The sequence below is a fragment of the Bos indicus x Bos taurus genome, chromosome 20, assembly GCF_003369695.1.
Source record: "Bos indicus x Bos taurus breed Angus x Brahman F1 hybrid chromosome 20, Bos_hybrid_MaternalHap_v2.0, whole genome shotgun sequence".
Classification (NCBI taxonomy): Eukaryota; Metazoa; Chordata; class Mammalia; order Artiodactyla; family Bovidae; genus Bos; species Bos indicus x Bos taurus.
Window position 1 is genome coordinate 414,789 of NC_040095.1, and position 25,117 is coordinate 439,905.

At 52.3% G+C, this 25,117-nt stretch overlaps 1 protein-coding gene across 2 annotated transcripts in view; it reads right to left on the minus strand.

Moving 5' to 3' along the window:
• Positions 1-25,117, minus strand: part of SLIT3 (slit guidance ligand 3) — a 718,206-nt gene that overhangs the window by 86,761 nt on the left and 606,328 nt on the right. For both annotated transcript variants that reach the window (XM_027520392.1, XM_027520393.1), the window contains exons 15-20: positions 19,741-19,891; positions 18,473-18,547; positions 9,913-10,056; positions 8,858-9,001; positions 5,607-5,770; positions 4,316-4,448 (exon numbers count right to left, since the gene is read on the minus strand). In XM_027520392.1, the coding sequence (XP_027376193.1) occupies positions 4,316-4,448; positions 5,607-5,770; positions 8,858-9,001; positions 9,913-10,056; positions 18,473-18,547; positions 19,741-19,891 (811 nt within the window). The remainder of the gene's footprint in view (positions 1-4,315; positions 4,449-5,606; positions 5,771-8,857; positions 9,002-9,912; positions 10,057-18,472; positions 18,548-19,740; positions 19,892-25,117) is intronic.

The window sequence follows — 25,117 nt, forward strand, 5'->3', positions numbered from 1 at the left end:
TGGTTCCAAATAGGGAAAGGAGTATGTCAAGGCTGCAATATTGTCACCCTGCTTATTTAACTTATATACAGAGTACATCATGAGAAACACTGGGCTGGAAGAAGCACAAGCTGGAATCAAGATTGCCAGGAGAAATACCAATAACCTCAGATATGCAGATGACACCACCCTTATGGCAGAAAGTGAAGAGGAACTAAAAAGTCTCTTGATGAAAGTGAAAGAGGAGAGTGAAAAAGTTGGCTTAAAGCTCAACATTCAGAAAACTGAGATCATGGGATCTGGTCCCATCACTTCATGGGAAATAGATGGGGAAACAGTGGAAACAATGTCAGACTTTATTTTTTGGGGCTCCAAAATCACTGCAGATGGTGACTGCAGCCATGAAATTAAAAGACGCTTACTCCTTGGAAGGAAAGTTATGACCAACCTAGATAGCATATTCAAAAGCAGAGACATTACTTTGCCAACAAAGGTCCGTCTAGTCAAGGCTATGGTTTTTCCAGTAGTCATGTATGGATGTGAGAGTTGGACTGTGAAGAAAGCTGAGCGCCGAAGAATTGACTCTTTTGAACTGTGGCGTTGGAGAAGACTCTTGAGAGTCCCTTGGACTGCAAGGAGATCCAACCAGTCCACTCTAAAGGAGATCAGTCCTGGGTGTTCTTTGGAAGGAATGATGCTAAAGCTGAAACTCCAGTACTTTGGCACCTCATGTAAAGAGTTGACTCATTGGAAAAGACTCTGATGTTGGGAGGGATTGGGGGCAGGAGGAGAAGGGGACGACAGAGGATGAGATGGCTGGATGGCATCACTGACTTGATGGACCTGAGTCTGGGTGAACTTGGAAGTTGGTGATGGACAGGGAGGCCTGGCGTGCTGTGATTCATAGGGTCACAAAGAGTCGGAAAGGACTGAGTGACTGATCTGAACTGATGTACAATAGTGTATTAGTTTCAGGTGTACAACACAGTGATTCAACATTATAGCTTCAGTTCAGTTCAGTCACTCAGTCGTGTCTGACTCTTTGCGACCCCATGGACTGCAGCACGCCAGGCCTCCCGGTCCATCACCAACTCCTGGAGTTTACTCAAACTCATGTCCATTGAGTCAGTGATGCCATAGCTTACACTTCATTTAAAGTTATGATAAACTGTCGGCTATATTCCCTGTGCTGTACAGTATATGCTCGTAACTTCCTTATTTTGCACATAGTAGCTTGAGCCTCTGAAGCCCCTTCCCCCACCTGGCCCCTCCCCTGCTTTTCTCTCCCCAGCGGTGCCTCTGAAGCCCCTTCCCCCACCTGGCCCCTTCCCTGTTTTTCTCTCCCCAGCGGTGACCACCAGTTTGTTCTCTGTATGTGTGAGTCTGTTTCTCTTCTGTTACATACGTATACATTCATTTTGATTTTTAGATTCTACATACAAGTGAGCTCATACGCTATTGTTTTTCTCTGACTTCCTTCACTAAGCATAACACCCTTCACGTCCATTCACACTGTTGCAAATGGCCTATTTCAACGACAACGTGGGGGCACTGAATGAACAGGTGCGGGTGGGGCAGAGAGGCCTCTGTTTAGCCTGACTCACCCAAGAGGAGAGGACAGAGGAGACCCACAGAGAGCAGGGCCATGGGGTGCCTGCCCTGCTCTCTTGTGCTGGTTGCAGACTCCTACACTGTGACCTTTGGAGAAACACTGTATAACTTGTTTTTTTCTCCTTCTCAGTGAATTAAGCTTAATTTTGTTTTGTAAGTTGGCAGCTCTGCCCAATATAACTAAAGATGCCGAGGGAGCTGAAAAGCCAACCTTGGAAACACTGACTCTGGACTCAGCCAATGTCCCTGACAAGAGCCCTCTGAGCCCCGGTGTTCTGGGCCTGTCAGCTTTCCCTTTCTCTGGAGGCTGTTCCCCTGCCTCCCCTCCCCACTCCTCCCTAGACACTCTCCTTCCCCTCCAGGAGATGGCTGGTGACAGAGGTGAGGTCTGCCCTCATTGGCGAGCTTTGGATCCCACGTCTGGCAGAGAGCAGTGCCGTCATTTCCAAAGCAGGAAATCAGGTCTCCTCCCAAAGCTCTCAAGTTTATAATTATGACCAATTATGTTTGTTATTTCAATCTCTGTTTCATGAGCTTTTGGGGAAAAACATTTGAGGGCCTGTTTTCATGGCATTTTCTTCTCTTTGACATGTGCTACTTGGCACTTAATTGGCTCAGGGAGGAGGCGTAAACCTGGCTCATTTTCTGCAGCCCCCACCCCCCAAGTAGCCCAGCCAGGAAAGCATGGAGCTCTCCCCATTGCTCATGTGCATCTCCAAGGGTGCTTCCCAGGTGGCACAACGGTAAAGAACTGGCTGGCCGATGCAGGAGATGCAAGAGACGCAGATTTGATCCCTGGGTTGGGAAGATCCCCTGGAGTCGAAAATGGCAGCCCACTGCAGTATTCTGGCATGGAAAGTCCCGTGGACAGAGGAGCCTGGCGGGCTACGGTCAAAGAGTCGGACACAACTGAGCGACTGAACACGCGCACACACACATCTCCACAGGCACATCTCCTGCCCAAACCCAGGACTGACACAGGCTTTCTGTGACTATCCCAACCTTCCTCCATTGGGCTGGCAGCGCAGGGACAGTCTCACGGAGTCTCAGGACATGCCAGGAGCCACAACACACACAGGAACCGCTCAGCTACTCTAGAGCAGTGCACACTCAGGCTCCACCCCGCGAGGCGCTGGCAGAACCCAGCAGAGAAACATCCCCCCAAGGGCATTTGCTAAGCTCAGCCTCAGGACCGGGTGTGCCTGGGGCCCCGGGCAGGGACAGCCAGCCTGACCTGTGGGTGGTACAGTGGCCCCAGAGGGCCCGCTGGGCTTCCACCAGCCCTCTCCAGCTCTGCCTACCCACCACGATGGCCTCAGCTCGGGCAGCCCCCCTTCTCTTTATCGGCCCCTTCCCCTTTAGAGTCCAGCTCCAGCCCCTATCCTTACCTCCCACCCCCAGAGCAGCTTTCTCCAATCTTCACATCCAAGTCAAATCTCCCTACTTTTGGATGTCATAAGAATCTGGTTCCTCTTCTTTGTAGCACTTTTCATGGTTGTCACGTCACATGTGTGTCTGAGATGACTGAGCAAATGTCAACCTTCCCCATGAAACCAGGAGCCACGCGGGTAGGGGTCGCACCTGTTTCGTGCACCATCACCTCCTTGGTGTGAGCAGAGTACCTGACACACGAGGTACCCAGCAAACATGCGTGGAGGCAATGACGAAGGGATGGGAGACAGCATGAGGCTGCCGTGTCCATCCCGCAGGGGCTGCCCGCCCGGCCGTGCCCGTGCTGTGACATGGCCATGCCCGCGAGGCCTTCCTGCCTGTGAGACCCTCTCAACTTCCCGGGGGGCAGACAGAAGGCTTTTTCCCACAATAGTAAAACCCTTCATGAGGGGAACGGTCTCGCTTTCATTTAACTGGGAGCTTCTGACGAAGGAGCAACCCCCAGAGACTTAGTGTCAGGAGGTGGGGTGTAGAGTAAGAAGGCTCCTGGGTGGAGACTGAGCGGAACTCAGAACTAAGATTTCCTCTGTAAAATGGGTGGTTTTCAGTTAAAATAGGACCATATTCGAAGACGTGCTTGCTAAGCCGTAATGCCTGCTGGGCTGTGTTTTGACCATTACGTGCTATTTCTGGGGTCAGACTGAGAAATTGTGGGGGGTTGTGACCAAAAAGAAGAATGAGCACCGAAGAACTGATGCTTTCAAACTGTGGTGCCAGAGAAGCTCGTGAGAGTCCCTTGGACAACAAGGAGATCAAACTAGTCAATCCTAAAGGAAATCAACCTTGAATATTCACTGGAAGGACTGATGATGAAGCTAAAGCTCCAATACTTTGGCCATCGTGAAGATGTGAAGAGCTGACTCACTGGAAAAGACCCTGATGCTGGAAAAGATAGAAGGCAGGAGGAGAAGGGGACGATAGACGATGAGATGGTTGGAAGCCATCACCGATTCCGTGGACATGAACTTGGGCAAACTCCGAGGGATGGAGGCCTGGCGTGCTGCAGTCCATAGGGCTGAGAAGAGTCGGACACGACTTAGTGACTCAACAACAACTACAGAGTGCAGAGCAGGGGCCTGGGGGTGTCAGAGACCACGAGACAATAGCCCTCCCACTTGTATTCTAGAGGGTCGTCACCGCCAGGCAGAGGTTTGGGCGGGAGAGCTTCCTGTGCCACGTGCAGGACGCCGCCTGACCCTGGCCAAGGCTCCCGCTTTGCGGGGATGCCTTCGGGGAAGGCATCTCCAGGTCGTCGTGGTGGCAGGGTACTCACAGCTCCGTCACGTCCTTGGGGATGCCTTTGGGAAGGGCACGGAGCCCCCGGTTGCTGCAGCGCACCACCGTCTCCACACAGGTGCACTGCTCGGGGCAGCGCGGACCCAGCTGGCAGCTGCTCTCATCGTTGCCTGCGGAGAGCCGGCAGTGAGCGAGGCAGGAGAGGGCCCCGCCTGCCCGGGTGAGCTCAGCCCGCTCCCTGACCCAGCTGCTAATATGACAGGGGAGCCTTCAGCTTTGAGCCAGAACGGGATAAGGAGCTTGCTGGTCTCCTCCGTGGCTGAAGGGAAAGGAGAGGCGCCTGGGTCGGGAAATAGGGCTGTCTATCTTCCCCCATGTTTATCATAAAACAAAGATGCTAAAAACTCGATTAACCAGATACTAGAAAGGGAAGCGGTCACTGTTAACCAGTTCAGGAGTAAACCAAATGGGGACTTCCCTGGCAGGCCCGTGGTTAGGACTCCGTATTTCTACTGCAGGGGCGCGGGTCAGACCCCTGGTAGGGTGACCAAAGGAGTAAGCCAAGCTGACCGAAGGGGTGGTCCTGGTGGGGTGGGCCTGTGTCCTCCTGTTCTCCACATCTTCCACTACACAATCCCCCTGGGGTGGTGACTGTGTCCCCAGCCCCCGTTATACCTGAACTTCTGTTAATTTACAAACCAGGTTGTCCATCTCTAGTTACCTAAAGTTGACCCAGTAAAAACCGTGCTGGCCTGAATTTATGCAAAGAAACATGTGTCTAATCCTAACGCTCAAAGCCTTGGATCTGCAGGTGTGTACTGCCTAGCCCAAGACAGGAATTTCCCAGAAGCTCATCTGGAAGTCTGTTTCTCATGAGCACCTGCTCTGAGCCTCATGATGATACAGGCAGGAAAATCGCAAGCCAGGGCTCCCATGTTCAGCTGTGTAGGTGGCGTACTGCTCAAAGGTGCCCCATCACCCAACGGGCACCAAACTCGCTGTGGATACAGCAGATTAGGATACGTGGTTCAAGAGTGTCTTCAGAGATGGCCACAAAGTATCTTGCTTTAACAAAAGCAGTATCTTACAACAGATTTCTAACTGATGGAAGCCTTAATGTCTTCCTTAAGAGGAACTGTTTTTAATTTGCATGATGGAGCTGTGTGGGCCAGCAAGCAGGCCTGCAGAGTCCTTCGGAGCTCCAGCTGCCCGCCGAGGGCAGAGGAGACTCAGGTTTAAGGGGTCCTGACCTGCAGTTACCCCTGCCCGCGCCTCCCGTTTCTCCTCACTTCCTTGCCTGGCCCGGCCCTGCCCCCAAGCGTCCTCACCGTCACAGGTGAAGTCCTGGATGGCCACGTCCTGGATGGGAATCTCTTTGAGGAAGAAGGGCTTCTGGCACCGGGGGTTCCCGCTGACTATCCGTCTCTTCCTCAGCCACTTCCCAAGCCAGGCCAGGTGGCAGTTGCAGTTGAAGGGGTTGGATAGCAGGTTTCTGGGAGGAGAAAAGGGCCCCCTCTGAGTGCTCAGCATCTCTCCTGGTCCCAGGGGGGTTGGTCCTGGGATCCAGGTCTGCAAGCCTAGAACCTGGCTCTCCAGAAAGGTCTGCTTCCAGTGCAAGGGAATGAGGAAAGAGGAAGAAAGTCTGGAAAAGGAAGCCAGACCCTCTTCTACATCCCAGGGGCGGTCTTTGCAAGGATCTTATGCTAGACCTCTGCCGACAGACAGGACCCCATCCCTGCCATGCCCTCCCTTGTTCAATGGGCTCTACCTGTGTGAGCCGACTCAATTTCTCACACTCAGAGCCTTCACTCAAAGCTGCTCCTCCAGTCTGGAATGAAGTTCTTTACCGTGTGCCTGGCTGGCCCCTCAGCTTAAATGACCCCTCCCCAAAGAAGCCCTGGGCTTCCCAGGAGGTGGGAGTGATAAAGAATCCATCTACAACGCAGGAGACGTGGGTTTGATCCCTGGGTTTGGAAGATCCCCTGAAGGAGAGCATGGCAACCCACTCCAGTACTCTTGCCTGGGAAATCCCATGGACAGAGGAGCCTAATGGGCTACAGTCCATGGGGTTGCACAGAGTCAGACACGACTGAAGCGACTTGGCAGTAGCAACAGCAGCAGCCCTGTTCTGTTCTCGCTTTAGTCGCCCGCAGTTCCTCCACAGCACACGTCGGAGCTGCTAACGCCTCCCTCCTCAGACTCGCTGTGAGGAGGGACCAGGCCTGTCCTCCTGCTCTGAGCCTCGGGAACCAGCAGGGCGTCAGCACGGGCACTGGACACATATCCGTCAGATGCGATGATGGACGGATACGGGAGTTTCCCAGAGGGCTGGAATGGGACCGAGTGTTTTATAAACCCATTCTCTTATTCAGACTTGTCATAGCAACCCTAGGAAGGATGTGACATGATTCCCACTTCACAAATGAGGGACACAGAGCGTAGGAAGGTTGAAGAACAGGGCCAGAGAGCCCACGAGGGGCTGTGGTTTGACATGGCAGTTGAGGGCTTGGGAGTCCTTCCTGGGGTCGACTCCGGCTCTGAGAGTCAGCAACTGTGAGAAGGCGGCTAAGTTCCTCCTCCTGATGGAGTCTGTTCCCTACATGCTCTGTGGTTCTAGCCCTCTGGGTTTTGGATTCCCAGGGTGGAGGCATCCAGGAGAGGTAAGAAGTGGGCTGAGATAAACAGACCCACCCACACTGCTAGTTCCTTACCCATTGTCCTCCATGCTGATGTCACTCATTCATTCAACTCATCCACTTGTTCAGCAATTTTATAAAGGTGGGACTTCCCTGGTGGCTCAGATGGTAAAGCATCTGCCTATGATGCCGGAGACCTGGGTTCAATCCCTGGGTCAGGAAGATCCCCTGGAGAAGGCAATGGCAACCCACTCCTGTACTCTTGCAGGGAAAATTCCATAGACGGAGGAGCCTGGTAGGCCCCAGTTCACGGGGTTGCAAAGAGTTGGACACGACTGAGCGACTTCATTTTCACTTTCTTTCACTGAGTGCCAGGCTCAGATGTACGCAGTGGGGATAGAGCAGTGAACAAAACAGTCATGTATCCCTGTTCTTCTTCCTTCTGGAACTTATATTCCAGCTGATGGGAGGCAGATACTTTCTAATTAAGAATACTGGAGTGGGTAGCCATTACCTTTTCCAAGGGATCTTCCCGATCCAGGGATTGAACCCGTGTCTCCTGCATTGCAGGTAGATTCTTTACCCTCAGAGCCGCCAGGGAAGCCCAACAGCAAAAAGTGTAGTATGTTAGGGAATGGTCAGTGCTATGGAAAACAACTAGAAAAGCCGGGCTGGAAGAACTGGGGGTGACGGCAGAGGTGGAACGGGCCGAGGCAACTGACACTGGAGCCAACGAAGGGAGGAGGGGAGGGAGCGGGAGAAGGGCTTTGCAGGCAGTGGGTGCAGCCGTGCAGAGTTCTCAGTGGGGAGTGGCCTGGGGCATGCACATAACAGGAAGGCTGATGGGGCTGAGGGACTCGATGCAGTGGGGCCTTTAGCACATTCTGGAACTTTGGCTTTTATTCCCAGCGAGGTCAGTGTCTGGGATCATGAACATGCGCAGCAGCTACAGGAGATGCAGAAATAGCTTTCGCTTCTGTCTACCAAAGGGTCTTTGGAGAAAAGAAGAGAGGGATAAAAAAGCGAGCAACTAAGGGTAACAGAGCCACACGGAAATATGATGGACAGCCATAAAAGCTGACACACGCTGAGCACTTTCCCTATCTCAGGCCCCTGCTGTGCACTTTGCAAAGATTCAGTCCTCAAAACAATCCCATGAGGATTATGAGAAGTGACGGCAAAAGCACAGAGAGGTAAAGTAACTTTTCCAAGGTCACACAGCTAACACGAGGTACAGCTAGGATTTGAAGCCAGAAAATTTGGCTCTAGAGTCCAAAGTTTTCACCATTATTCTAGGCAGCCTCCCTTAGCAATGCAGTGAATTTTGTGGGCAGGAACACTCGTCCAGAGAGCTAGACTCTAACTGGTTCTGATATACATTTAAGCAGTCAGTGACATTGCTTAAAAAAATCCCCACTGGCCTGCTTAAAACCTTTGCTGGATTCCTAACATGCTCTGGTTAGAAACCGAACGGCCCACGGCTGTCCTGCAGCCTGGCCCTGGCCCCCCCTCCAGCCTTGTCCGCTGTGTATGACCACGTTAGGCACTGCTCGTCCTGCATCTCTGCCCTGCTTTAACCCAGGGCCTTTGCACATGCTCTTCCCAGTGAAGGAATGCACTTTCCACTTTCTTGAACAAGCTAATTCGCCCTCACCTTCCAGAACATAGCTCCAGTGTTCCTTGACAAGGCCCATGTTAGGTTTTCATATCACTGTGGGCCTCTATTCTGTGGCAGCTCACTATGCTCTGAGCTCCAGGAAGCGGGGCCCACGTCTGTGCCTCCTTAGCATTTAATGGTGCCTGGCACACGGAGGGAGCCTGATACATGTTTAAGTTGACAGATGGAGAGATGACTTTGGGTCAAAGACAGTCAGGCGCTGAGAGGGCAGAGGGCTGCAGGAGAGGTACCCAGAGTGAGTGTGCGGTGGGTCCAGGGGACTTACATGGTAGACAGAGAGACAAGCGTGGTGAAGGCTCCGGGGGTGATGGTGGTGATCCGATTGTCATAGAGAGAGAGCAGCCTCACTGAGCTCAGGCCAGCAAAGGTGTCATTGCTCACACAGCTGATCAGGTTACTTCTCAGCATCCTGCAGGGAGAGGGGTGCAGGGAGCAAGCACAGGTGTCGTCTCTTCCCTCCCATCCTTTCCGTGTGTGTGTGTCTGTGAGTGTAGGGTGCCCCTTTCTCCTGCCCCACGGGTGTGTGTGTGAGTGTGGGGTGCTCTTTTTGCCAACTCCATGCTCAGACCTGTCACGATGCTGAGGTCTGCCATGGCTGGACCTGGGGCTGCCTGTAAATGTGTGCGCACATTCTTGGCTGCGGATGCTTTACTTATAGTAGAAGCAGGTGTCACGTGTGTATACGTATACACATGCGTATTGTATGGTGGTTAGTGTATGTGTGGATATTTTGGGGAGGGGCGGAGAATCAAGAGGTGGCTCTGGACATCAGTTTGTGTGCGGATACACACATGCCTGTTTGTGTATGTGTTTATCTGCGTGTTGCATGTATGTCTCTATGTCATTTTATGTACGTGTGTCACGCCTACGTTTGTGTAAATGTGTGCCTGTTTCGGGTATGAATCTGCATATGAGGCAAGTGTGTGTGTGTGTTGGGGGTGCATGCTAAGTTCTTTGCCGTTCAGGGCTGGGAAATGCCTGACATCTCTCTGGCAAAAGGAAGCAAAGGATTCTGCCGCCCAGGCCGGCCCCACCCGCCCCCGCCAGGCCAGCCCTCACTGGCCCCTCCCTGCCTCCCCAGCCCCCGCCCCCACTGCCTCCCCAGCCCCTCCCTCCGGCTGTGGCCCAGGCCCCTCCCTGCCTCCCCAGCCCCTCCCTCCGGCCGTGGCCCAGGCCCCTCCCTGCCCCCCCAGCCCCTCCCTCCCGCCGTGGCCCAGGCCCCTCCCTGCCTCCCCAGCCCCTCCCTCCGGCCGTGGCCCAGGCCCCTCCCTGCTTCCCCAGCCCCTCCCTCCGGCCGTGGCCCAGGCCCCAGGGACTCACAAGGTCTTGAGGCCGCTGAGGCCGCGGAACGCGCGCCCGTGCGCCGTCTCCAGCTGGTTCCCCGTCAGCACCAGCTCCTGCACGCTGGCCGCGCCATCAAAAGCGCCCTCTTTCACCTCCTTTATTCTGTTGTTACTCAAGTTTCTGGAGGGAGGGACAGGATGGGTCAGGACTCAGGGCGGGGACGCCAGTTCTGCAGCCACGTGGTGACTGTGGGGAGCCCCCAGGACTGAGGACTGCCTCGGGGAGGCTCCATCTTGGGCTTCCTGACCTTCAGTCTTCAGCACCCGTGCCCCAGGAAGCAGGGAGCCCAGACCCACATGGGGTGGGTGGGGAGGTTACCTTCGTGGAACAGACTGTGTAGTGTTTGAAGTCTTTCAGTACAATTCTCCTTTCTGTGCCCTGTGGACTGGCAGATTTAAAATGGTTCTCAAACTTATTTTCCCTCTTTAAAAGATCCTCTCACTAAGTAGTGATGCTCAAGAGAAGAGCAGGAGAAAAATTCCAAATGTGCCTACTCTCTATGGGGGTGAGGCATTTGTAGAACCTTCCGCTCTTCATCATGTGAGATTCCCGATATAAACGGACCCTTTCTAGTTACTACTTCTTGCGCACTTATTATGTACTAGGCACCATGTGAGGGCTTTGGCCAACAGAATCACATCAGATCCTCAAAACAACAGCCATCAGATGGATATTATTTTTATCATTGTCTTGTTTTATGGATGAGGTGACTGAGATTCAGAGAGGTTAGGTACCTTGCCCACAGTCACACAGCTGAGAGCGCTGGGATTGAAGCCCAGGCTTTTAAGCACGTAGAAAAGCCTCCAGGGAACTGCTTTTCCTAACTGGATATTCCTTTGGAGATGTGGGTGCTCACCCCTTCTATCAGGGCTCTGAAGGATTCAGGGTTTGGGACGCCGTGTTTTCCTAAGCGGGCTCAGTCCTATTAAACCACTTCCGATTCCGCTTTGGAGCTCAGACAGCAGGCTCTTCCCTGCCAGGGCCAACACCACATGGCAGGCTGTATGGGAGAGCTGAGTGGCAGGCAGGTGCCATAGAGCTGTAGGTGCTGTGAGGGGCAGGGGGTCCCCACAGACCACTCAAATGCTCAGGCCTGAACAGCAGCCCTGGCTGGCTGGCTGGAATGGAAAGGGATGGGTTTAAAGGAGCCGAATGAAGAATCCAGCCTCCTCAGCAAACAGCCTGGGGGACCTTATTCTATGACCGGGAGCCTCGTAGGTGGACGTGGAGTTGCTGACTGGCTGAGTGCCTTGAGCTTATTAGAACCAAGGACTCATGAGAGAGACAGCTGGCCCACTGTCTTGCTGGACGCACTGAGGCCCAGGGCAGGGAGGGCACTGCTCCCGGGCCCAGAGCACCGAAGGGTAGATAGCACTCCATGCGTCCCTGGTACTACTGCTCCTCTCAAGAGCCCTCCTCGCGGAGCCTGGGGCGGACTCACGGCCCTCCACCCTATAGGGATGTGTGAGTGCAAGCTAAGTCGCTCTGTTGTGTCCGACTCTTTGCGACACCATGGACCGTGGCCCGCCAGGCTCCTCTGCCCATGGGATTCTTCAGACAAGAATACAGGAGTGGGTAGCCATGCCTCCTCCAGGGAATCTTCCCGACCCAGGGGTTGAACCCGCATCTCTTTTGTCTCCTGCACTCTCTTTTGTCTCCTGCACTGGCAGGCGGGGTCTTTACCATGGACCACCTGGGAAGTCCCATGGGGATGGTTCAGGGCAACTGAATTTCACCTGGGCACCCCGGGGCTCAGTGCAGGCTGCTTGCCCCCTTCACACGTAGGCCCTGGGTTTGCCAGGGGTGGCAGTGCCCACAGCCATGCGCAGGCATCGAGGAAACAGTTCCCACCATGGCAGCATCTGCTTCCTCCGTGCTCCCAGTCAAGGCCTTCCTCACTTCCCCTCTCCCATCCTGCTGAGAAAACAGGTTCCAGTGCGCCTCTAACCCCTCCCCCAAGATCTGAGCCAGCTGGGAGATTCTCAGACTAGATTTTTGCTCCCTGCCTGACTCTTCTGAAACTCAGCTGGATTCCTTATAAATCCTGGCAGTCTTGGTCCACAAGAACACGGAAGTGAAAGTCACACACAGGGGAGCCTTCAAATCACCCCCAAATTTGGCATGGGAGGAGAGAGAAAGGCTCTCCCAGCAGCTATAACTCATCCAAATGCTGGAGCTTCTCCTCCAGCTCGAGAGAGTTAGGTTTCTTGGGGAACTGAAGCAGACAGGGCGAGCAGTGGAGATGAATTTGGGCAGCTAGCAAGTGGGAGGTTCCCGCTTCTGACGTTTGTTTCTTTAAATGAGCAGAATTAATATCACGCTACTGTAAGGTTTACGAATTGGATTTCCTCAGGTTGGGAGAAAGGAAAACATAAGGGCAAAAAAGGAGGATAGAATTTTCCAAAAGACCTGGATGCTGCCCTCTCTCCATCCAGGCAGCTTGGGCTGAGGGACAGAGACAGAGCAACGCAGGGCAAGTGCCGCAGTCAGCCAGTGCCTCAGGGCTTTGTAAGAGCTCCGTCTTCCCTGGTGGCCCAGACAGTAAAGAGTCTACCCCCAAGGTGGGAGACTGAGATTCGATCCCTGGGTCAGGAAGGTCCCCTGGAGAAGGAAATGGCTACCCACTACAACATTCTTGCCTGGGAAATACCACGGACAGAGGAGCCTGGCGGGTTACAGTCCATGGGGTCGTAAAGAGTCAGACACGACTGAGCAATTCTGTCTCACACACACACACACACACACACACACACACACATCATCATCTTATTCTCAGAGGAGTATCTTCCTGAAGATGCCCCCGATCCCAGCAAACCCCCAGATGCAAAACTCGGGCCACTGCGGAAGCCTCTCCCCATTTCATCTCTGCAGACCACCTGAAGGATGACTGCTTCATCGTGGCTTTGACTGCACCGAGGATGGGGGTCTCACACCTGAAAGGACCCAGCCCCAGAAATCCCTGCCCCAGGCCAGGGGGTTCAGGACACAGCGAGTGCTAGGCTGCACTGCCTCTGCAAGCTGCTGGGTGCACTTTTAACCCCAGAGACACTGAGGCCATTCCAGGCTGGGGGATTCACTCTGGAAAGCCTGCATCTGGGAAGGAAAGCTCAGGCTTCTAGGACCCTGTCTCTTTAGGTCTGTGGGACATCCCATAAACCATGGTAACATGGAGTTTGTTAGTCGCTCAGCCGTGTCTGACTCTTTGAACTGTAGCCCATCAGTCTCCTCTGTCTATGGAATTCTCCAGGCAAGAATACTGGAGTGGGTTGCCATTCCCTTTTCCAGAAAGCATCTGCAACCCTGTTGTAAAGGCCAGTCCTCCGTGGAAAAGCAGTAGGGAGAGTGCTACATGGACTTTTCTGGAAGCTGAGTATGCCAGGCCATGATTAAGCAGTACATTGGCACTGTGCTGGGTTGGTGAGGTCCTGTCCACCTCCTTAGGGATGTCTCCCTTCTCCTGATGTGGAAATTCTACTTCAAGCTGGGGTTACAAGCTCAAATGTCCCAGGGTCCAGGCAAGTGATGTAAAGTTAGAAACAAGCCCTGTGGGGACAGCAATGATCAAGAAAGCATGTGCCCCAGCTAAGGGGGCAGCCGCTCCTCAACTCAGCTCAACTGGAGCCATTTGGGAACATGGGCTGTTTTGCCAGATCTTCTGGTTTCCCAAAGGATGCTAGAAATCCACATTTATTTTTCTGTGGAAACTCTTGATTTTTAAAAGAGGGTGTGCATATATGCTAAGTCACTTCAGTTGTGTCCAACTCTTTGCGACCCTATGGACAGTAGCCTGCCAAGCTCCTCTGTCCATGTGATTCTCCAGGCAAGAATACTGGAGTGGGTAGCCACGTCCTCCTCCAGGGGATCTTCCCAATCCAGGGATTGAACCCATGTCTCTAGCATCTCCTGCGCTGTCAGGCATGATCTTTACCACCAGCACCACCTGGGAAGCCTAGCAATTACTTCTTATTAAAAACACAATCAGCACCACCAAGTCCACCCATGGGGAACTGATTTTGGCTAGAGGGGTGCTGGTTTCAGTCTCTGCTTGAGATGTCCCTTCAGTGTAAGAACTGACCTGAAATTCACCTGAGAGAAGCCGTGACCCTGCTCGGAAGGGGAGGTCACTTGAAAAGCTTCTTTGAGTTTCCACAGTCCTGATAACCCTTGTGGGGAACAGCTCACAGCTTTTCTTTGCATCCCTTAGCACAAGTGATCCTTATGAAATCTCATTTTCCCCACAAGATAGGAAAGGACACGGAGGTTCAGAATAGTTTGGAAAGGCACAGCAGAGTCCAAAGTCCTGGCTCTGTGTCGATGCTCCTTTGCCCTCGTGCCCTGTCAGGATGCTCCCGTCCAGACCGTAACCTGAGGGCACTGGTCCCACAGACCTTGGGGAAGCCAAGCAGACTCAGTCACAGACACAGCTGGCTGCAGCCACTCTGATTGGGCAGAATTCCAGCTGACCCATCGCCTCATTGGGGTGTAGGGGTGGTGATGGGTCCCAGCAAATGAGGTCTGTTTACTTAAAAAGAGTTGCGATCAGGACTTGCCTGGTGATCCAGTGGCTAAGACTCCACACTCTTAATGCAAGGGGCCTGGGTTTGATTCCTCATCAGGGAACTAGATCCTATATGCTTCAACTAGGAGTTCTCAGGCCTCAACTAAAAATCCTACTATTACTACTACTACTAAGTTGCTTCAGTCGTGTCCGACTCTATGTGACCCCCACAGATGGCAGGCAGCCCACCAGGCTCCACCGTCCCTGGGATTCTCCAGGCAAGAACACTGGAGTGGGTTGCCATTTCCTTCTCCAATGCATGAAAGTGAAAAGTGAAAGTGAAGTTGCTCAGTCGTGTCCAACTCTTCACGACCCCATGGACTGCAGCCCACCAGGCTCCTCTGTCCACGGGATTTTCCAGGCAGGAGTACTGGAGTGGGGTACATCATCTTCTCCAGAAGATCCTACAGGCCTCAACTAAAAGGCCCCATGCGCCACAACTAAGATCCAAAGAAAAGGAAAGAAAATACCCGTCACATAAGCTTTGTTCAGCAAGACTTCTATGCTATTGGTTGTGAGTGCAATAAATAAATAAAGTAAAATAAGGGTCACCATCAAGTTATATGAAATAAGCGGTTGCAGCTGGCAGTCTTTGGGGCCAGATCTGCCCAACTGGGACATTCGCTTGGTTGGCTGGCACTTACGCGTACATGGATTTAGGCCCACACGCATGCACACGGGCGTTTACTGCCTTGAGACAGTGCTCGCGTGCATGGATTTAGGCCCACACGCATGCACACACGGGCATTTACTGCCTTGAGACAGTGCTCGCGTGCATGGATTTAGGCCCACACGCATGCGCACACGGGCATTTACTGCCTTGAGACAGTGCTCGCGTACATGGAGTTAGGCCCACACGCATGCGCACACGGGCGTTTCCTGCCTTGAGACAGTGCTCGCGTGCATGGATTTAGGCCCACACGCATGCGCACACGGGCATTTACTGCCTTGAGACTGCTCGCGTACATGGAGTTAGGCCCACACGCATGCGCACACGGGCATTTACTGCCTTGAGACAGTGCTCGCGTGCATGGATTTAGGCCCACACGCATGCGCACACGGGCATTTACTGCCTTGAGACAGTGCTCGCGTACATGGATTTAGGCCCACACGCATGCGCACACGGGCGTTTACTGCCTTGAGACTGCTCGCGTACATGGAGTTAGGCCCACACGCATGCACACACGGGCGTTTACTGCCTTGAGACAGTGCTCGCGTACATGGAGTTAGGCCCACACGCATGCACACACGGGCGTTTCCTGCCTTGAGACAGTGCTCGCGTACATGGAGTTAGGCCCACACGCATGCGCACATGGGCATTTCCTGCCTTGAGACAGTGCTCGCAATCCCAGCTGACCTGCGCTGTCACCACTCTTGGCTCCCGGCTTGATTTGTAAACTTGGACAAGTTTCTTTCTGTGTTTCAGCTTCCTCGTTTGGGAAATGAAGCAATCTCAAAGCTGTTGTGTTTCTCCCATGAGGGGTAAACGCATGAATATCAGTACAGTTTGGCACAGAGTACAGTGATTGGTAACCGCGATCGGCCATTATTATCATTGTTGCCTTGCACCCACCGCCTTTTCACAGGGGGTCTTAAGTACTCGAGTTGGCAACGCCTGTTTTAACCGTCTGCTCCAGGTCACTCAACCCAGATGTCCTCTTTCTGTCTCCCAGCACCTTCTCACCACAGTCCCATGGACAGAGGACATGTCTTTCCCCTTATCTTTTACACTTCTTTTTTAAAAATTAGTTTTTATTGGAGTATAGTTGCTTTACAACGTTATGTTCATTTCTGCTGTACAGCAAAGTGAATCAGCTCAACGTATATATATATCCCCTCTTTTTTTGCATTTAGGTCACCACAGAATACTGAGAAGAGTTCTTTGTGCTATACAGCAGGTTCTCATTAGTTAACTATTTTATACATAGCAGCCTTACACTTCTGATCCTCATCATAACTTACAAGGAAACTGGATTTATTTCTATTATGCAAATAAATACATTAAAGTACAGAAAGGCTAAGGGTATTCCTGGAGTGACATAGCAGGGGAGGGGCAGTTGAACTCAGAACAAATGCAGGTCTGCCTGCTCTTCCCCTACACCTGGATTTCTGGCTGTTCTCAGGAAGGGAATATTTGGCAGCCCCAACCCTCCTCCCAGCATGGGAAATGCCAGGATGAGCTGTGTGCCACCTGTCTCCTCTGATGAGAGCTCGGCTCACATGAAGCCACAGTCCCCACCCCTCCCTTTTGCTGCTTGGACACTGAGGCTGTGCCGTGTCTTGTGGTACGTAAACTCTTTGTTGCAGTATGTGGGATCTAGCTCTGCGAGCAGGGATCGAACCTGGGTCCCCAGTATTGGGAGCACGCAGTCTTAGCCACAAGACGAGCAGGAAGTTTGGGGTTGAATTTGAAAGGACATGTCCTGGCAAGCGATGGGTGATGTCTGTGCTGCGTTCCTGAAGCTAGAGGCGGGCCTGACCACCCGGACAGCCACGGTCCTCCCCAGGACCCGCGTGAGCCCTCCCTCCTCTGCCCCTTCAGCTCCTGTGCTCGCCACTGCTCCCAGTCAGAGGGCGGTCCTGAAGCCACGTGGTGCAACTGCAGGCAGGGAGGGAGGAACAGAGCCTGACCGGCTCTGATGGGACTCAGATGCTGCGCAGGGCAGGAAAAGGCTCTTTCCTTCTTCCTGAAGGGGACTGATGTGATGGGTGGAGAGCAACGTAAAATAAGGGTTACAATTAGTTCTCATTATTCATTGTGCTTCAGTTCTACAAAGTCACTAGGCAACATGAATTAGTGAATGCTAAACCATCGCTTCTAGGGGAAATTGAGGGTTAGGTCCCTGTGAGCCCCTGGTCATGATATTTTTGTTAGTCAATCAATACATAACCTTGCTTGATGCGTGTTTCTGTTTAAAGACATCTTGTTGGATATATATTGTTGATTTGTTTACACTGTACTCACAACCAATAGTACGATAAGTCTCGCCTGAACAAAGCTTATGTAACAAGTATTTTCTCCGTAAAGCACACAGCCCTTCTGGACTATGCTTTAGGTCCATTTTAAACAGTCAAATCACCTACAAAAGCACAAATATGCAAAAAAATGTGGCACGAAATACATTGTGGATTGGACACTTGTTTACAGTCTGGGAGCTGAAACAAGAACTCAGAGCGTGGCCTTGTTCTGTTTCAGCTGAGGGCATGCATGTAGGTGACTCAAATTTTTTGCTGCTCTGTGTTTAGGAAGACCATGAAAACACCTGAGTATGGATTTTGAGATTACAAATAAATGTTAGCAAATACAGGGTCTGTGAATAATGAGGCTATGACCGTATTTCTTTTCTTCCAGAGGCAGACCCAAACTCGGGCTGGGAGATGTGGAGGATGTGGTGCAGGTGGGGAGCGGGGTCAAGGAGAAGGGAATTAGATGGTGAAGGGGTCCCTATCCATGCCGGCACGTCTACTGGGGCACCTGGGGAAGGGAAGGCGGGGGGAGTGCGTCCAGCTGTGTACCAGTGTGATTACAGATGGAGGAGGTGAGGCAGCTGGTGTTTCTGCTCCAATGGGTCACACCCACATGGAGGCCTTTAGAGTCTATCTAAAAGCAGACCTTCCAACTGTCATCTCATAAAAATTACTACAGCCCATGGGGTTGCAAAAAGTCCGACATGACAGCGACTAACACATGCAGCCTAGGTCCCCTTATCTCACTGCTGGTGCTCAGTAGAGTGCCTCCCACCAGCCCTTGGGCGTAGAGGATGAGTGCGGAGTAGGGGGCAGGGATGAGCAGAGGGCAGAGGGGCTGAGGCTCAGGGCTTGTGGAGAACGCATGCTCTGGCTCTGCGTGGCCCTGTCTCAGTGTCCTGCTTCCTGGGTGTGACAGGGGAAACTGAGATGGGCCAGAGCAGAGGGAGATGAAGACACCGCTGCCCCGATGCTCTGCTCCAGTCTACCAAGGTCTTGAGGCTGACTTACATTTTCCGCAGGTTGGGCAACTTCTTGAAGATGCCAGTGGCCTCAAGAACAGATATCTCATTGTCGTTTAGTCGCCTGTGTGGAAAGCAAGCAAATGAGGGGGTGAGTGAGCTGTGGAAGGGACACCTCCCCCACTGGCCCCCTGTCCTCCCAGGCCTTCAGCTGAGCTGATGCCCGGACCTCACTCAGCCCAGGTCCATAGCACTGCAGAAACCGTCTGTATGGACTCCTCAGCACGGGGCGCCCAGCAGTGAGAGGAGGGGTGTGCAAAGGGCGGGAAGGGAGGCCAGGCTCCTCTGTGTGGAGGAGCCCCTGTGATAGGGCCTGTGCAACTTGCTGAACACTTAGCACTTGAACAATCAAGGGCCAGAGATTTGCCTTCATTTTGTAGGGATACCAATGGCCACTTAAACTTCCTGGGAGGGCTCCCCAGATTCTTCCAACTCTGCAAGCCACTCAGCGCTTTCCAGACCACATCCCTCTGCTGAGGGCAGCTCAGGGACTCCACCCTCAATGTTCATACAAACCCAGGGAGAGCAGGAGACAAAGAAAGGCCCTACTGTGATTTGTAAAGTCAAAGAGCATAATAACAACAACAACCATTTACACAGGGCTTACTCCACGCGCACATTCAAGATGAAGCCTGTGCTCGCCTCCTCTCACCTCATCTTTCTCACCCCTGTGGGAGGGAGGTATCATCACCTCCATTTTACAGCTCAGGATCTGGCGCTCAGACCTAAGAAGCAACTTGTGCAATCTCAGGAGAACTGGAAAAGGCAGGAGTCAGGCCCAGGTGTGTCAGCCCCCACCGCTGCACCCTCGTCATCCCACGCTGGAATTTTGAGCTCTCTCACTTCTGGGTAAACGCCTCTTTATTAGCAGAGATAGCCAGAGGCTCAGATACACCTGATGGTTCTTGCTGTTTTCTCACTTCAGGTTGTATCCGTCTTTCTGGTTATGTTGTAAGTGTCCTAAGGGCCAGGAAGGGTGATCTGCCTTATTCATGCAGAAACGGGTGGGCCTGGAAGTGCCTGGCTCCCAGCGAGCGTTCAGAGAATCTTTGTAGAATGAATGAACGGTCTTTATTTGCAAGTAAACAGTCCCCAGTGGAGGCGTGAGGGTCTGCACTCAGCTGGAAAGTAGCAGACAGCAAGGAGCACCCGGGTGACTGAGCTGAGGGGGTCGCCTCTAGAAGCCCACCCCTGCCCTGGCTGGCTCAGGGAGATGGGTGTGGGGACGTGCGGGGGTCCTGCCCCCGTAGCACTCACAGGTCGGTGACGTATTCGGGGAGGTGGCTGGGGATGCGGGCCAGCTTCTGGTTGGAGCAGTCCACGATGGTGCCCTCACAGCGGCACCTGTCTGGGCACACGAGGTCCATGAAGCACTCGCTGCTGAACCTGCTGCGGTAATCCTCCGAGCCTGGGGGGCCAAAGAGGGGCGTCAGCATCACCAGCCCGGGCCGGGGCAGGGCTGTGGGGACGGGGGACATGGATGGGGGTGGGTTGTCCAGGGCCAGAGGCAGCGCTGCCCTCAGGTTATGGGCGCCCGGCCGTGCCTCCCGCCCCTCAGCCTCCAGGCTGCTTGCTTCCCTTTGGTCTTTGTGATTCAACACTTTCAGGTCTAACAGCACAAGCTCTACGAGTTCTTAAGCTTCCGTGGGTCACACAGACCTTTTTCCACATCGGGAATTTGGTGTACAATTTAGGGGTGTCTTAGTCCGTGATGCCCACCATCTATGGACCCTCTAAATACATTCTGAAGACATTTTGAAGGGGTTTTGATGAAAGCTATACCAAGGGTGGGAATGAGGTCAGGGAAGCAGGTAACAGACTCAGCTGTCTTCAGGGACAAAGCAGGGACTGAACGATAAAGGGGCCCAGCACACGGCAATCAATACCACTGACACGCGATTTTATTATTGGGAAGTAATCATGAGAGTCGGGGTACTGGGGAATTGATGCCTGCTGCCCTAATGCTTGGGAATTTGGCTCAGGGTTGCCTGACAATTCTTTAAAAAAAATACTGGTAATGAATTCATACTTAAAACACTGTGAAATCAAGCACAACTCTTGTGAGGGTTAAATGTACCTGCTGCCTTTGAAAGGAAGCTCTGTTTAACTACAGTCAAAAGACACTTACAATAAGCTAAAAGTAGTTGGAGCTAAGATTAATGTTTGGAATTGAGTTTTTCTTGAGGTTGCACAGCGATGGTAACAGGGCCAGTGATGCACTGTCTTGAGACATGCCCTTAGGAGCTGCTTTAATGATCAGAAATGATCCCCTGGCACCTGGGCGAACCTCTGTAAGACCGCAAATCTTGCCTGAGATAAAAGGGAAGTTCTGATTCTCCTATCAGACATGAGCCAGCTGATTGGGGTTGAGTCTCTTATTTTCACCTTCAACATATCATCAGCACAATGACAGGCACAAGAGCTTGGCTCACATTTGTCCAGTGCATAAATGGGGTGTCGGCACATAAACTGTCCACAGTGCTTCAGGGAATGGGAATGTCACTTATTTGGCTAGCTGAGGTGGGCCTTCGCCAACTTACGTATATTAGTAGTAGAATGGGGCACCTGCAGTACAGAGATTTGGGCAGTAGAGGGCGCAGGTTTGCCCAGACTTCGCTACTTAAACCTCAATCTCTCTGCCTGTAAAATGGGAATTATATAGTTGCCCCTATCTCACAGGGGTTGTCATGAAGATTCAAGGAAGATCAAGATGGTGGAGAGCTTCTGGGAAAGGGTCAAAAGGGTCCAGAGTTCTACAGATGTTTGTGATTCTGTTTCTTTTTTCCCCTAGGACGTAGTGGAGCATGTGACATGTCGGAGGCCATTACCATCAGCATGTGAAGTGAAGTCGCTCAGTCGTGTCCGACTCTCTGCGACCCCGTGGACTGTAGCCCGCCAGGCTCCCCTGTCCACGGGATTCTCCAGGAAAGAATACTGGAGTGGGTTACCATTTCCTTCTCCAGGGGATCTTCCCGACCCAGGGATCGAACCCTGGGTCTCCTGCATTGGAGGCAGACGCTTTAACCTCTGAGCCACCAGGGAAGCCCAATCAGCATAGCGAGTGATAATAGCTGACACGTATGGAGCATGAATCACGAGCCGGGCACTATTCTGGGCACTTCAAACAGATGACTCCATTAAATCCGTCCCACGCTCTGGGACTATTACGACTCCATGTTACAGATGAGGACACCGAGGGCTGCAGGTCATTCAGGACGTGGCAGAGAAACAAACCCAGGCAGACTGCCGCCAGGGTCTGTGTGACTAATGCCATGCTTACTGCAGATCTGCTTTTGGACAAAACCTTAACCTCAGTCCTGCGAATGGTAATACGGTCAAGTGGAGGTGAACTGAATGGCATTTTCTGCCAGCGGGCTTTGGGGAGACAGGAGGAAGGAAATGTCTCCACTGACTGCTTTATTTTTCACTCCTCAAATTTTCTGCCCATGGTAATGCCTGAGTAGGGAGAGACTGGGGAGGGGGGTGGTCTCTGATTCTGAAGGGACATCATCTACCTAAAACAGAAGGTCAAGGCTTGGACCTATTTCCTTTCCCTCTCCGCTCCTTCCCCATCCACCTCCTTCACCCCATTTCATCCCAGGCTTGTATAAGCAAAATTCATGCAGGTATCCCCGGTTATTTGGATGGCTTCCTGGTCCAATGTATTATGCAAATCTCTTGCCCTTGGCTTGCCAGCAGCCATCCCACTGAATAACTCTGACCTGGGCCATTTTCTCCCAGACACATCAGTGTGCTGAGTCTTGGGTAAATCGCATCGTGCAGACCCTGCCGAATGACAGCGCTCTCTTATTCCCTGACAGGGGTTCCCCACAGTCGTAAAGAAGCTTTTTGTGTATTTTTCCTTGAGAGGGTGTCTACAGTGGGATCCTTGCAAATGGAGGAGCCCTGTATGATCAAAGCCAGAAAGACAGGAGGGAGGACAGTTTGCTCGCCAACACAATGAGCCTGAAGATGTGCACGGCTGGGCCGCGGCCAGGGACAGCCACTGATTAAATGCGTTTTCGTTTTAATCAAGGTGAGAGCATGTGTGGTTAGTGGGAATCGCTCTCTGTAGTATACTTAGACTACAACTGGCCGACCTCTGCAATGGAGCCGCCGACCCATTTTAATGAAATGATTTTGCAATTAGATTCGATAGACTAATATGTTCTTCCCAACATTTTTTCCCCTGCTGTTTTTGTTATTGCCCTGGTTTATAATAACGAGGGGGTCGGAGTGTGATATTTTCTATGAGCGGGAGCCAGAAATGTTAATAACGGTGTACGCCCGAGACCGAAAGGGTGCGTGCCCCAGCCAGGGCCAGCCTGAAATGCCACCTCCATCACTTCATATTTCATTACCCAAATTACCCAGGGTTTCTCAGAGCCATTTGTTATGCCTAATGTTCATAACTACCCAAAAGTATTTTTAACTTTTCTAGAGCTTTAAAAGTCAATTTCAATCTCCATGCATATTCGTCACTGACAGAAATACTTAGTAGGAGAGGAGTAACTTAAATAGGCTGTCATTTCTTCTCTTTGGGAGAGTTCAGAGAGGAGAGATCTCAGAGGATTTGAAGAAGGGCCATAAAACTAGACCCTGGCTGAAACGGGCTCTTGGGGGAACTGACATCAACTGGCATTTCACCAGCTTCTGCCCCCGGAGCCCTCCTCCCCCTTGGCAGGCAGTTCAGAACGACGACACTTGGAACATGAGCACAGAGAAACTCTAAGAGACCAGGGGAGTGGAATGCACAGCAATGTGACTTTATTATGAACCCCTGCCCTGCCACCACTTCCCAGGAGAGAATGTGTGCCACGCTGGCATGGTTTGGGCCTGGGGCAGGTGAGGAGCCAGAGCTCCCACTCTTTGGACGGACTCGGCTCTGAGGCTGGTGCTGGGCCCAGGGTGGCTGCTGTCACGAACAGTCTGCATTCCGCACCATCCTCTGGGCAATGAGTTTGTTGAACAGAAGTCATGGATGCACCATTATCAGAGGACCAAGGAAAGGCCAACGCACAGAACTATCCTCTTCTAGCTCCCTAAGGTGGGTGGGATGAAAGAAGGAAAGGAGCAGAAAGAGGAACTAGGGGGAGCAGGAGGCTTGCTGGGGCTCTTCGGCTTGAAAGGACAAGCAGAGGTCAGAGGTAATGAATGGAATCAAGAGAACATTGCTAGGCATACAGTTATCCACTCATGGGCAGAGGCTGGGGGACCAGATATCAGTTGCCTGTTCACCAGGAAACACCAACTGTTCACCAGGAACTTGGAGACTGGTTGGGCAGACAGCTGTCCTAGTGAGCTCTGCCCCTCAGAGTCAGACATGAGTCAGCCATCTGCCTGGCAGCAGAGGGAAATGGCCACAGCCTGCAGCTGGGTACTTCCTGGTCATAGTCAGCTGAGGGCCAGGAAAACTCGGCATGCCCCCTCTGTTCAGAGGGAAAGGGAGTTTCTCTGGGCCCGAGGACTTGTTCTGTTCCAAATGGGTCTTGGTATGGTATTCATGCTGGAGGGGAGGAGCCGTGTAAACAGGGGTGTTTGCTCTCTTTCTTGCTCAAGCCTTTTGCGGTTAACAGAAGGAAGCTTGAAAGGGGGTGTTAAAAGATTTTTTCAATATCCTATCAAGTCAAGTCAATGTCTTTTTGATTTTGTAATTCAAGGCAAAGGGCCTTGTCCATAGCTGGGAAGTCTGAGGATTACAGCTGTAAACAGCATTCATGTTGGAATCTGATGACCCTGGGCAAGTGAGTTGACCTCTCTGTGCCTCAATATATAAAAAAAAACTGTTAGTCACTCAGTCGTATCCAACTCATGTGACCCCTGTAGCCTGCCAGGCTCCTCTGTCCATGAGATTCTCCAGGCAAGCATACTGGAGTGGGTAGCCATTCCTTTCTCTAGGGGATACTTATCTGCAAAATGGGATTTATAGGGCTGTTGTGAAGACTGAACAAGGTGATGATGTAAAATAGCTCAGCACTGGGTCTAGAGTAAGCACTCAACCCATAGTAAAGGAATCCAGATTTAAACAGGATTCTCCATGGCTCAGCAATGCTGGGCCCTGGATCTGGGGGGTAACTTGAGAGAGAGAGAAGACAGTAAGAGCCGCACATTGCCACAGGAGCCCAGAGCTCAGCTCCTGGCTCAAGCCAGAGCCGTCTCGCATGTGGGCCAGGATACAGACTGCAGGGTATGAACCAACACCACCATCTTCTGGTTATGCTGGGTCTAGGGTTTATCAAGAAATAAACAGGATAGGAGGCCCCAACACCCCTCTCTTTATTATCAGAGGCAGGAGGGTCTACATGGTAGTCAACTAGAACCACTGAGCAGCCCAGCACTTTGGTCTCATGTTAACTGTGCTTGACAGCTCAAGGAAAACAGCCTGGACCTTAGGTTGTGAGGGGACCAGGGTCAAAGTCCTCATGAGGAGCGGGGTCAGTTCCAGGAGAAGCCTCAGGCTACACCCAGTGTCTCAGACTCAAGGATGTTTCATCATTCTCATGCTCACATTAATTCCTAATGCTCCTGGTAAAGATGGTGGGTGAGGGGTGGGTCACCACCAGTTATGACATTCGGGTTAAACCAGTTGAGAAGATGACCTTGGTCTGGGGCTCTTCGATGAAGCAAATGGCAT